Source organism: Lepidochelys olivacea (genome assembly GCF_965140295.1).
Source record: "Lepidochelys olivacea isolate rLepOli2 genome assembly, chromosome: 9".
Classification (NCBI taxonomy): domain Eukaryota; kingdom Metazoa; phylum Chordata; order Testudines; family Cheloniidae; genus Lepidochelys; species Lepidochelys olivacea.
In genome coordinates this window covers 101,277,785-101,290,802 of record NC_140419.1, presented here as the reverse complement: position 1 = coordinate 101,290,802, position 13,018 = coordinate 101,277,785, and the positions used below count along the sequence as shown (strand labels likewise).

The following is a 13,018-nucleotide window of genomic DNA, read 5'->3' as shown; positions in this document are numbered from 1 at the left end:
GCTGCTAAGTGATCCCACCAGTCAACAAGCTCTGGGATCCTTGTGGGCTTACTGTGTCACACAAAGGCTTCTGTGTGACTTTGGTTTTCTTTGTATTACATTTTCCCCTCCCCTGTCCCTGCCAATTTAAGCAGCCCTTGGGTATAGAATTTCCAAATCCCCTGCCTAATGCGCGTCGGCAATGGATTCACGGCAGTGGTGGTGATTTTTCAGAAAAACATGTGAAATCGCATACACACTGATTTTTTATAATGGAAGGGCCATGTACCAGATAAGCCAGTTAAATTGCCTCGATCTGGAGGGTTGTAACTGGAGCTGATCAACAAATGTAAGTATTTTCTGGAGGGGAAAAATAAAATCCCTTCTAGAAAGATGTTGCATGGAAAAGTACGATTTTTTAAAAATTATTTTTATTGGCAGTACCAAGGTATGTTGGCAGAATCTGAAATTATTAGAGGAAAAACTTGGATATGGTCAGTCATTTTTTGTCCAAAAATACTTGGGTGACATTTTTTTCAGCCAGCTCTAGCTGTAACTTAGAAGAAGTCCCTGTTTTTAAAAAGCAGTACTGTCCTGTATTTAGGCACATCTGTTTTCTTCCAGCTTTGGCTGCCTTACTTCGCGATGGTGAGACTTTGGAGGATCTTATGAAACTGTCCCCAGAAGAGCTGCTTCTAAGATGGGCCAACTTCCATTTGGAAAATGCAGGGTGGCAGAAAATCAATAATTTCAGCTCCGACATCAAGGTAATTGGAGCTCCGCTTCTGTGAGGCGCAGCCAGGTGCATCTGAGCCAGGTTGCTGGGGTGAAGTATGTGTGTGTGATTGATTGGGCAGTACTTGCTTCTTTCCTGAATTCTTACATAAATTGTTAACCAGTTGGGCCTTGATCCTGCAAACACACACATGCTGTTAACTTCACTGCCCTGACTTTGATTTCAATGAGACTCTCAGGTTGGTAAAGCGAAGTATCTCTTAGTGTTTGCAGGATCCAGGGCTGCTTTACTTCAACATAAGAGCTGACCCTGTCCTCGTACAGTAGAGAAACGACAACTAGCGTACTTAGGGGTTCTGCCCTTGAATCCTCTCTGCTTGGTACTGATTCTCCAGCCATAAAAACGAGTGTGGTGTATCTTTGTTGTTTATGGATGCCTTCATTTTCAAAAGCTGCAGATACCAGTTCAAAAGCCCTTAAGGGTTTTTACTGTACGAGCGGGGAAGCAGTACATAGCTAGGATGCTTTCATGTGGCTAAAAGGCACATTCTCAAGACGGTTCTCTTTCAGAAGCTGTTTTCAAGGGTCTGTAGAAAGCACTGGATTAAAACTCATCCAAAAACATGGGGCAAATGTTCACAAAATGTTTTGACCGTTTCTGCAGGGGAGAGCTCGTTCATTGTATGGAAATGCTAACCCTTGTTAGCAAATACTGATACTTTACCTGAGAAGTACTGGCTGAGGCACTGCAGGGACCTCTAGTCCTGTAGCCTTCACATGGGACCTGGTGAAATGGGGGGTAGGTGGGGGAAGACATGTCTCCTAGAGGGCCTCAACCCTGATGCTAGTGGCTGATCTTGTGGCTTCCTTCCAGCTAGCAGCCCTCCTGGGTGTGATGACTTGTGAACTTTATACAGCAAGGGCTCCAAACATGCCTGGAATCCAGTGACATGCCTACGGATTGGGGGGTTAGAAGCAAGTGATTTTATGTGACTTTTTAAAAATATTTAAAACTTTCTTCTGCCTAAAGGGAGCTTCCTTTGGTGCAGGGAGTAAATCGATGCCTAACGCTGGCTGGGGGTGCAGAGAATGCTGCATAAACTTTCAATTTTTTTCCCCCATTTTCAAAATTAGAAAAACTCCAAGTGCTCTGCCCAGACAGCTCTGCTCAGTGCAGGCTCCCAGCTGGTAGGCTCTCGTGGGACACTTCATGGTCCCAGTAAGGGAAAGTGTTTTAGTTCTTCATTTTTCCTCTCTCTCTCAAAAAAACAAGCTCAGGCCTGTATCTCCCCCCCCCCCACTCCCCCGCTTCCCACTAGACGAAAGGTTTGTACCCCCAAATCATCTCTGGAATGGCTAAAACGTTCATGTGAATACACAAAACTCATATCTTGTCTTGGGATCTGCTTTAAGAGAAAAACCCAAACCCTGCATTTTGTAAATGTGATGCAACAAGAAAAACCTGCAGGCTCCATGTAGTCAAAATATCAACAACGCTGTCTTCTCTTTACTGGTTTCCTTTAGGAATGTGGTAGCCCTGCAGAAGGATCCCTTTCTGATTTGAGGTGGGGAGGATGTGCCAATGTGCCTGAGAAATTATATAGTAATTGGTATCAGGAGCATGAAGCTACTCTAGAGGTCAATCTATATGGGCTGGCTCTCTGCAGGCAGTTGTTTAAGACCAGGACCTCCAACTTGCATTTTTTTTTTTTTTTTTTTTTTTGCAGATTGTGGTGGTGTAAAATATTCAATACTGACCAGTTATTTTTGACCGTTTAAGTGCTGGTTTATGGTTCTAACACTGGCTTAATGTTTCTAACTTTGTTCTTCTTCCCGCTCATGCCTCCGGGATTTCTGCTGTGGTGCTCTTTCCCTCTTTCTTATCTGTCAAGCTCACTGACTTCAGTAATTCAGTCAAGGTATTGTATTCAGTGACCTGAATCAGACAAGTCTGCGATGTAATGTTCGTGTGTGTTCAGCACCATGTGGGAGAGTTGAATATGCCACTTAATCCATTTCAGGATTCGAGAGCCTATTTCCATCTCCTCAACCAAATTGCACCAAAGGGACAGAAAGAAGACGAGCTGCAGATTGACATTAACATGTCTGGTTTCAATGTAAGTACTCAGTACATCTGTCTGGGTTTTTTTCCTTGTCCTTATGCTGTAAAACTGAAAGCTGGGTATGGACTTTGCAGGCTGCTTATGGCCTCTTGATCGCCTGGTGATTGTCAGACTTAGAATAAATAAAATATCAGTGTGGGGAAAGCAAGACAGACACACATCTGGTATCCAGTTAAATGAGGACATGTTTAGACCTGGGCATTAACGGCCAGTGTAACAATTGGAGTAAACCAAATGTCTGAGAATTCAGTCGTCTTTATACCTGGTGATATATTTGTGAGCATGCTGAATCATGAGTTCTAATTATTATTCTAGCTGGCTACTGTAAAGCTTGAGAGGGGAGCTTTCTAACCAAGCGGGTAGATGGTGACCAGTGCATCCATACGCTATGGCTTATTACTACAATATTTATTCATTGCTTTGCTTTTATTTGGCCTAGTTAGTCAATGCCCCATATCTCCTGAAAGCAGGTGGACTTGTGTATTCAGTCCAGCAAAGGCAGTGTTCAGGAAGAAGTTCCTGCTCTTTATAGCTGAGTGACGTCCTCCAAATCTGCTGGCTATTCATGCTTCTGTCACCCCAACAGGAGAAGGATGACTTGAAGAGAGCAGAATACATGCTTCAGCAGGCAGACAGACTGGGCTGCAGACAGTTTGTTACCCCTGCTGATGTTGTCAGTGGGAATCCCAAACTGAACTTAGCCTTCGTTGCAAACTTGTTCAACAAGTATCCGGCGCTTACCAAGCCAGAAAATCAGGACATCGATTGGACACTACTGGAAGGTGATAAAACTTCTCTCCTATCATGATGTGTGAAGGAACAATACCTAATGGAAATGGTTTGTACCACAAAAGGCTTTTAGCATTCTGATGAGCCATCAGGCTTTTAAGAGTGCAAGTAACGAAAGGTTCAGCCTGATGGTGTTTCGTTTTCAGCGATGCTGTTTACCAGTGTCTGCGTGTGACCAACTCTTCTTGCGTATTGGCACGGGGGTCAGATACCAGGCTGTGCACTGAAGTGTGACTGTAGAGTTACCTATAGTGTGCTTTAAAGAGACTAATCAACCCCCACAACAGTGCTGAGAGGCTGGGAAGGTAGGAGTCCATGTGTAGATGGGTTACCGGAGACACTGAGCTGTTGCTTTTAGGGGCATCGCTGAAAGCACTGGGCTGCCTGGTTCTCGGCCATTTATTATTAATGCTAATAATTTAATGGTGCGTAGTCTCACCTGGGGTATTGCACCGCTTACCGGTCGTGCATACATCATAGTCCGTTTTATTGACCCTAAACTTCTTAACTTCCCAAATCCTAGTTAGATCTTTCAGCATTGAGAAAAGATGTCCAGGTAGCTGCCCTACAAGTTGGTCCTTTTATGAATCATTATGGAGGCAACTGGTTTTCAACCTTCAATGTAAGCTGCCTGGTACGGCGCTTCCTGCCAGGGCAGGTGGGATGCTCCGTGTCCGAAAGGCATGATTTCTCTCCAGAGTGGTGAGAGGCACCCGAACAGGCGGCATAATGTCTGTCTCCTTTAACGTAGGAGAGACACGTGAAGAAAGGACCTTCCGTAACTGGATGAACTCTCTCGGTGTGAATCCACACGTAAACCATCTGTATGGGTAGGTTTTCTGCATCTTTCTTCCACTAGAGCTGTTGGCTTTTGATCGAATGCAACTTTAGTTCATTTAAATGTAGGGTTTCTTTTTTGGTCGACTAAGAATTGAAGTAGGTATTTGAACCTGTTCAGATCTCTTTGGTTGTGTTTAAGGATACATTAGGGCACCTAGAGCCTTGGATAGGTGTCTTTCTTTTTCTTTTTAAATTAAAACTACCTAAAACAGGTGGTTCTCAGTAAAACTGCAAGACTAGTCAGTATATCAGCTGCCAGTCACTCTGGAGATGCACTGGAATCTAGATTTGCCATATGATAGCCAGGGTTTATGTCCCCATGTCAGAAGGTGGGAGAAGTTTGATATTTTACTCTGGGGTGGTTGTTTGCTTCTTTTTTGCACTGTTGTAACATAATTAGTCATAACATTAAATGTAAACCTAAGGAAAGTCAAGATATGCCTCACTCTCAGAACACCAGGGCTAACCAATGCTAATCCATTCTAGTGACCTGCAAGATGCACTAGTAATATTGCAACTATATGAAAAGATCAAAGTTCCTGTCGACTGGAATAAGGTTAACAAGCCACCGTACCCCAAGCTTGGTGCAAACATGAAGAAGGTGAGAACTTTAGGTTACTGTAAGAACAATAACAAGCCTAGGTTAGAAATGTAAGATTTGGAAGCCTCGTTGTATATACATTTCAAATTCTGTTTGTTCTTGTACATATTTTTTTTCCCTGTGCGTGTAGCTCGAAAACTGTAACTACGCAGTGGATTTGGGAAAGCGTCCGGCCAAATTCTCTCTGGTGGGCATTGGTGGACAGGACCTGAATGATGGAAACCAAACACTGACGCTAGCTTTAGTCTGGCAGCTGATGAGGAGGTACAAAGCTCGTTTAAAATATCTAAACTGTGTGAATACAGCATTTGAGTGTAACATAGTGTATCCCATGCTCCCTGCTCTCCCTCCCTCTATGGGGGAGACCACAGATAGAGATCTGACAAAATACTTCTAGAGCTCAGAACTTCTCTCACTCCCCCCCCCCCAATTGAAAAGGGAAAAACAGCAACAAATTTCAGTTTTTTTGAAACTTTTTTAAAATTTTTTTGTTCTGAAATTGTGGGGTAAAAAGCCTCCCCCACCAACCCCCGGCCTTTCCTTTTTTTAAACCCCCTGTGGCAGAGGTGGGCAAACTATGGCCCGCGGGAGCGTCCTGCCCGGCCCTTGAGCTCCTGGCCAGGGAGGCTAGCCCCTGGCCCCTCCCCCACTGTGTCCCCCCGCCCTCAGCCTCAGTTTGCCGTGCCACCAGCGCTCTGGGCAGCGGGGCTGTGAGCTCCTGCCTCTCTGAAAGGCATCGTAAGGGAGCAGGGGGGTTGAGTAAGGGGCAGGGAGTCCCAGGGGGCAGTCAGGGGACAGGGAACAGAGGGTTTGGATGGGACGGAGGTTCGGGGGGGGTCAGGGGATGGGGAACAGGGGGGGTTGGATAGATATGAGAATCCCGGGGGGGCTGTTAAGGGGTGGGGCAGTCGGGGATGGGGAGGTTGGATGGGGGTGGGGTTCCAGGGGGCAGTTAGAGGCAAGGGTCCTGGAAGGGGGTGGTCAGGGGACAAGGAGCAGGGGGGGTTGGATGGGTTGGGAGTTGTGAGGGGGGCAGTCAGGGGGTGGGAAGTGGGACAGGATGGATAGGGGGTGGGGGCCAGGCTATTTGGGGAGGCACAGCCTTCCCTACCCGGCCCGCCATACAGTTTTGCAACCCCGATGTGGCCCTTGGGCCAGAAGGTTTGCCCACCCCTGCCCTATGGGGGAAAAGGAAATAAACAAAGTGATATTTTTTCCCACTAAAATGAAAAACTTAATGACAAATTCTTTATTAAATGGAAAAAGCTATTTTCCAGGAATTTATTACAATTAACTAGCATTTTAAAGCCAGCTCTAAATGATTCTAATAAGATACAAAACTGAAAATATGTATTGTACAGATCAAATGAGGCCACTTAATAACATTCAATATGCTAGCCAATATTTTCATTAATGATTTGGATATTGGAGTGGAGAGGGTACTTATAACATTTGCAGAGGACACCAAGCTGGAACGGGTTGCAAGCACCTTCAGGGATAGGATTAGAATTCAAAAGGACCTTGACAAATTAGAGAATTGGCCTGAATTCAACGAGATGAAATACAATGAAGACAAATGCAAAACTACAAATTGGGGAATTACTGGCTAGAGAGTAATTCTGGAAAGGGTTTCAGAGTTCTAGTGGATCACAAATTGAATGAGTCAGCAATGTGATGCAGTTGTGAAAAGGCAAATGTCATTCTGGAGTGTGTTAGGAGTGTTGTGTATAAGACACAGGGGGGAATTATCCTGCTCTACTCGGCACTGGTGAGGCCTCCGGTGGAGTTCTGTGTCCCGTTCTGGGCGCACGCTGTAGGAAAGATTTGGAAGAATTGGAGAGTATCCAAAGGAGAGCAACCGAAATGATTAAAGGTTTAGGTAAACTGACCTATGAGGAAAGGTGTGTTTTTTTTTTTTTGTTTTTTTTTTAAAAAAAGGGGGCATCTCTAGCCTTGAGACAATAAGATTGAGAAGGGACCTTCTAAGTCTTCACCTGTGTTAAGGGCAAAGAGCTGGGATCCATTGTCCGACTGTCAGTGCACATGGATAACAAGAAGTAACATAATCTGCAGCAAAGGAGATTTAGGTTAGATATTTGGGGAAGGTTTCTAATGCTAAGGGTAGTGAAGCACTAGCAATCGGGTTCCCAGGGAGGTTGTGGAATCTCCTTCATTGGAGGTTTTTAAGAATGGGTTAAATCAGTGGTTCTCCCCCTATTTATCATTGCGGGCTGCATATGCGTTACCTGGGTTGAGAACCACCGCATGCCCTACCTTTCTGTGATTTGGCTCTAAAGAATTTTATCTGCCTTTTTAGTAATGTAAAGCTTTGGGCGTGTTACCCCTCTGAAATAACTCCTGTCAACCCCAGTGCAGTCACTAGCTTCGTCTGAACTGATGGAGCTTAAAAAGTGACTAAATACACCGCATCAATTCAGTGTTATTCAGGGTGCCCTAACTGGTGGGGCACATTGAGAGGATGTTGGACAGCAGAATCTTTCTCTTCCCTTGTCCACCAAAGGTAATGTAGAGCAGAGGCTGAAGTCGGGGCTCCCAAGATGGGCCCGCAATTGCAGATTGCTCTTTTTTTGGCTCAGTAGCCTGAATCCTAGACTGCATTGAGAACATGGCTTTGTTCCTGAACCATATCTACCCTGCGCTGTAAGGAACTGTCTCCCACTCATTCTCAGATACACCCTGAATGTTCTCGAGGACCTTGGTGATGGTCAGAAAGCAAATGATGACATCATAGTAAACTGGGTGAACAGGACACTGAGAGAAGCTGGCAAGTCAACCTCCATTCAGAGCTTTAAGGTACCGGGCTCCTTTTTCCAATGGGAGGGGGACTGGCATCTCCTTTGCAATGCATTGTGCTACAGTGTCAGCCGCAGACTTGGGCACCTCCGTTGCAAGCCGTTGAGGGACATGGGTGGAGATTTGCTGCCTGCAAACCAGTTATTGTTTGTTTAGCATAGTTTAAGCACTTAGCCGCAGCTAAACAGAATAATAATGGTAATGCGGCATTGTAACTGGCTTGGAAAGGATCCCCGGGGGGGGGACTAATTATTAGTAGATGGTAGCAATTTTTTGACTGTTTAAAAAACCCTTAGTTTGGTTACCCATTCCACAATCAATTCCGCTGTTGTGGAATCAGAAACCAGACTTGTTGAATCCTCACTGTATGTCATTGTGTTCTTCTAGGACAAGACTATCAGCACTAGCTTGGCAGTGGTGGATTTAATTGATGCCATACAGCCTGGTTGTATCAACTATGATCTTGTAAAGACAGGTGACTTATCAGAAGATGACAAACAGAATAATGCTATGTAAGTGTCTGTAGTCTGTGAATGGTGCATTTTATTGCAAGAGTACTGCTGTCCTATTCATGACCTTCAGGCTGCAGATGGGTGTGCTCCAAAACCCACATTCTCAATCTTTTGCCATACTGGGATAGTCCAGCGACACCGTCCCATTTAGCAGGTCAGAAGGGCAGGCTTCTTGTGATGCCGGCTTTTGGAAGGAACAGAGAACTGCTTGAACAGTTTCTAGCAGTGTGATCCCCTATCCATTAGCAGATAGCCCTGTGAACAGATCAGATTCTCTCTAGTTTGGTTCAGATTGATTTAATAAATACTTGACCTGTATCTCAATATTTGAAATTTGAACTGTTGGACACATGGGTCACTATGGCAAGTCTGTTTCCTGGTGAGAACAGCACGAGTCTTCTTCAAAATAAGTTTCTAGTGGGAGTACTGAACTGGAAAGTTGAAACTTGCTTTCCATGAAGATTCTGTAATAACTGTAACAGCAAACTTTCAGGTAACTTTCAGTACTCTGCTTGCTTTAATATGGATAGAAAGCAAATGCAAGGAGCATGAACAGAAGGAGAGAGAGTTCAGAAACTTAACTATTCACCAATAAGGGTTAGTATTTATTTATCTTGAAGGGATATTGAATAACTCAAGGTATATGTATTACACTTTCTCATCAACTGTTTGTAGAATGGACTTAGGTTCAAAATATCAACATGTATATTAAAAACTACTAATTCTCTGTAATAAGGTTATTTTAAAACCAGTTGCTCTATATTAAAAACGCATGTATAAAACCAATCTACTTGCAAGATCTAAACAATCACACCTTGAAATCGGGGTTAATACCTTATTAAACTATGCGTTAGTGATCATTGAAATGGCGCTGCACTGGCTGGCTCTTTAGCTAACAAGTTCAGGTAAAAAGGGGATTTGAAATGTTTACATGTACTCATTTCTCTTGACTGGTGAATAGGTATGCTGTGTCCATGGCAAGAAGAATTGGAGCCAGAGTATACGCTCTTCCAGAAGACCTTGTGGAGGTGAAACCAAAGATGGTTATGACAGTGTTTGCCTGTTTGATGGGCAGAGGAATGAAGAAAGTGTAAGATGCTGACACACGTGCAAAAATCCCAACCTGCCACCCCAGTGCATGACTAGCTGATCAGCTGTGTCCGGGATGAAATGCTGTTGGCCTAAGAACTGTTGAAGTTTCAAGGATTCTCAGTTTTGCTTTGCAAGACTAGAACATTATCAACGTTTTCAGGGAAAGGAGTTTTTAACCAACAGATTTGCTCTTTTCCCAGAATGGAAGTTTGATTTAAAGTGCTCACGGGAATGCATTCATATCAGACCAGCATCTCAGAAAATGCTGCACTGGACCTATTTCTCAGATATTCTGTGTTTTTTTTCTTCTGAGGGTTGCTAAGGTGGTTGGCATGAATCTTAATAGAAACAAATTTCACTTGCTATCTAAAAGACAGTTTATCTTGTGTCTTGTGGTCAAATCTCGTGTGTTCTGGGTTTGAGCTTTTATTCCTTGCCTCTGTAACCATAAAGTTACAGAAGTAACTGGGATCTGTAGCGCAATTTATAAGGTTAAATGAGAAAATTATATTTCTGAAGATCAGTCTTCCTGCAGTATTCTCTCTACATGGTGCTTTTTTTATACACATAACAAATATTTTGATTACTTTACAAATAAAGCATAGTGTTTTTTTTCTTGCTACCTTTTATTTAAAGGTCTTTCAAGATAGAGTATATTTGAGAATACCACCTAAAACTCAGCCTCTCTGGCAGTAGTGGACATCTGATGGCATCCAATAACAACATGCTGATGGCATCATTACATCTGAGAATCCAAATGAATGCATTTTTGTACGCATCTTGGTTCAATTGTGTGCACCTAGAAAATAATTTTTACAAATCCTGCATGTAAACTTCTGTTACTTTTTTATTTAAAATGCTGTTGGGAATAAAACAATAAAACGCTGTAGGGTGGCTGTGAAGGGAATAGGCAAATATTATGAACAGCAGGGTTAAGTAATCTGAACTGCAAAGTGCCGAGACCTAAAACTATTTTTTACAAATATGCAGGAAGTGGTGTCACCAAAGAAGGAAGGAGCTGTATCCATAGGAGTTAATGTACTCTTGCTTTGGCAAGCTGTTGGCTGTATTTTGAGATCACATTGCTATTCTGAGCTATTCAAATGCTGTAATATGGTGGCAAAGCATTAGTTGAAATAAAAACATTTAAATACAAGCATCTTTTTTTGCATATTTAATATGATTCACACTTGTCAGTCTCTCCTTACTGACCATCCAATTTTACAACTTACTTCCATGGTTTGGACTTGTGGGATTTTTGTGCTGGTCTTTTGGTTTGCTTTCTGGGAGCTGCAGAAGAACTATCCCCCCCCCCCCGCCCCCTTTCCCTTTTGCTCAGTGATGTTGGGGGCAAGGAAGGTTGACAGTAAATCTCAAGCTAGTTACTTTGTGAAAATGTTGTTAGTTATAACTGTGTTTTGTTTCTTGTTTAAAGATGACCTGCGAAGGGAATGCTATCCTGTACAACATCGGTGTCCTTATTCACCTTGACCCTTCCATAAAGGATGCTCAGAACACTAACCATTAGAAATCTTATATGGCTGTCTCCCTCTCCAGTGTGCTTACCCAGCATGTGCCCTTCTGGAGATGTCACAGCTACCACTGAACCCTCTTGAATTAGGGAGCTAGTTCATAAGTCACAGAGGCTGGGTAAATGCTGTTTAGGCTGAGGTACTACTAGTCCCCAAAGGGCGTAATAAGGTTAAATAATGAGAGAGGGAATGGGGCCTTGGATCTGGCCTCTCCTGTTTGGTAAAACTGTAGCTGCTTGGCTAGCCCTGTGATCTAACTTCCCACAGGGGTTGGTGGAGCTGTAACATTGCCAGCGCGGTGCATGCCACGTGTTCTGCAACAGCATGGAGAAGTTAGTCGTGCAGCCAGATGTTGTGGGACCTTAAGAGGCAGGAAATTGGCCTTTGAGCAGAGGCTGGATACTGTCGTAGATCAAGCATTGGCGTGTCGATCCACATGGCCAGCATGGATGCAAATTTGTTAATTCAGTTTGCAATCCCTTTTGCTGATACTCTGCACTTCATGCCAGCTTTCATAAGCATCATTAGTGAGATGGTTGAAGTCTGTGCCCTAAGAGTGAATTCAGTGTTCACCAAAGGTGACAGATTAACCATCGCCCAACTTCCACAATGCAGTATAAAACTGTTCAGAGGACATGTTGGACTAACTTTTGTTTTAATTGTCCATAGTTGTCTCAGCTGTTTGCGAGAAGATCTTTGCTCCAGGCCTGGCCAGCATGCCATATGGTTTAAATGCACACAGATACCTAGACCTCTGTCTTTTAGCTTTTGTAAGTTTTCATCTATAATTAAGGCTGCAAGTTAGTGTTTGCAGAATTCTGGCAACATGTGAGAACCTTGCTTTGCTATGGAGCATACTGTGATCAAGTAAACATTTCCGTATGGGAAGTCCAGGTGATGATGATTTGAAGATTATGATAGGGAGCAGTATTAATGTGATTGATTACATATTTAACTTCCATTATCAGAGCATCTGATTCTAGTTCGTCTATGAAGTTGCCATCCTGATGGTCTCAGGGGAGGGAGATATGTCCTGTCAGGGCTGTTCTCTGTGTGTAGTGGGGGGTTGTGGTTTGTTTGGTTTTGCAATACTTGCTTTCTGTTATGAGTATTATTGTGTAAACTGCCAGATAAGGCTGTCCAAATATTTTCAATTCTTGGTGAAAGGTGACATTTTTACTGTCTAGATCATTTCGTTTCTCTAAAGACTTGCTGCGGCAAGTAACGATAGTCTTTAGAGCCAGCATGGAGAGGTGTAAAAGTGGAGATTCATCTAGGAGGAGTTTTTTGCAGAGTCAGATTTATTGTGCTTGGACCCTAGTAATGAGTGAGCCTTACAGCTCCTCTCTGCACTTATTCGTAATAATGCTGCTAATGTCTCCTAGCGAATGTATTGTGAAGAGGTGGCTTTTATACTTCAGCAAAAACATTTCCTAGGTATTCGTGGGTATAAATGCTGTCTGGCTATTTGAATAAAGCATTCTGACCTCTCCAATTTTTCCACTTTGAAACCCATATCTGTCTGGTCTTTTTAAAATTTCTTAATTACTGGTTTTCTCTTTAAATTCCTGCTTTTCTTAGCAGTATCCACACACACACACAAGATGATTTGAGGGCTCAGCTTCACTAAGAGTTCAAAAGTGAATTAAGTACTTGAGCTGCAGATGACTGACTTTCAGTGAATCTCTGTAATGCAGTTAACATCGGCCTGCATTCCTTGTCAGATTTATAATCTGTATAATGGAGACAGCAGAGCCGTATTTAAAGGGAAACCAGAAACCTTTTCAAACTAAGCAGCATGTCTGCTTTCAAAGGGCCATGCGAAGCAGCAAATGTCCAGTCAGATGTGTGTAGCTTGTGAAGCAAAGTGCGTACGGTTACAGTGTGGTGCACCTATTGATAAATGTCACCATTTTGTGAGGTACATGGGCACGAAGAGTGTGATCATTTCCTCTCAGATGTCTGTCTATCCTGGCTCCTGGTTTATTTCCCCTTACGCCT

The 13,018-nt window shown here is 43.3% G+C and overlaps 1 protein-coding gene across 7 annotated transcripts in view; it reads left to right on the top strand.

The window, feature by feature from the left end:
* Positions 1–10,641, top strand: part of PLS3 (plastin 3) — an 87,572-nt gene extending 76,931 nt beyond the window's left edge. For all 7 annotated transcript variants that reach the window (XM_084639413.1, XM_084639417.1, XM_084639415.1 and 4 more), the window contains 9 exons: positions 604–746; positions 2,736–2,831; positions 3,424–3,619; positions 4,378–4,456; positions 4,953–5,067; positions 5,198–5,331; positions 7,758–7,881; positions 8,269–8,393; positions 9,355–10,641. In XM_084639413.1, the coding sequence (XP_084495539.1) occupies positions 604–746; positions 2,736–2,831; positions 3,424–3,619; positions 4,378–4,456; positions 4,953–5,067; positions 5,198–5,331; positions 7,758–7,881; positions 8,269–8,393; positions 9,355–9,487 (1,145 nt within the window). In that variant the 3' untranslated portion in view covers positions 9,488–10,641. The remainder of the gene's footprint in view (positions 1–603; positions 747–2,735; positions 2,832–3,423; positions 3,620–4,377; positions 4,457–4,952; positions 5,068–5,197; positions 5,332–7,757; positions 7,882–8,268; positions 8,394–9,354) is intronic.
* Positions 10,642–13,018: the final 2,377 nt, after the last annotated feature.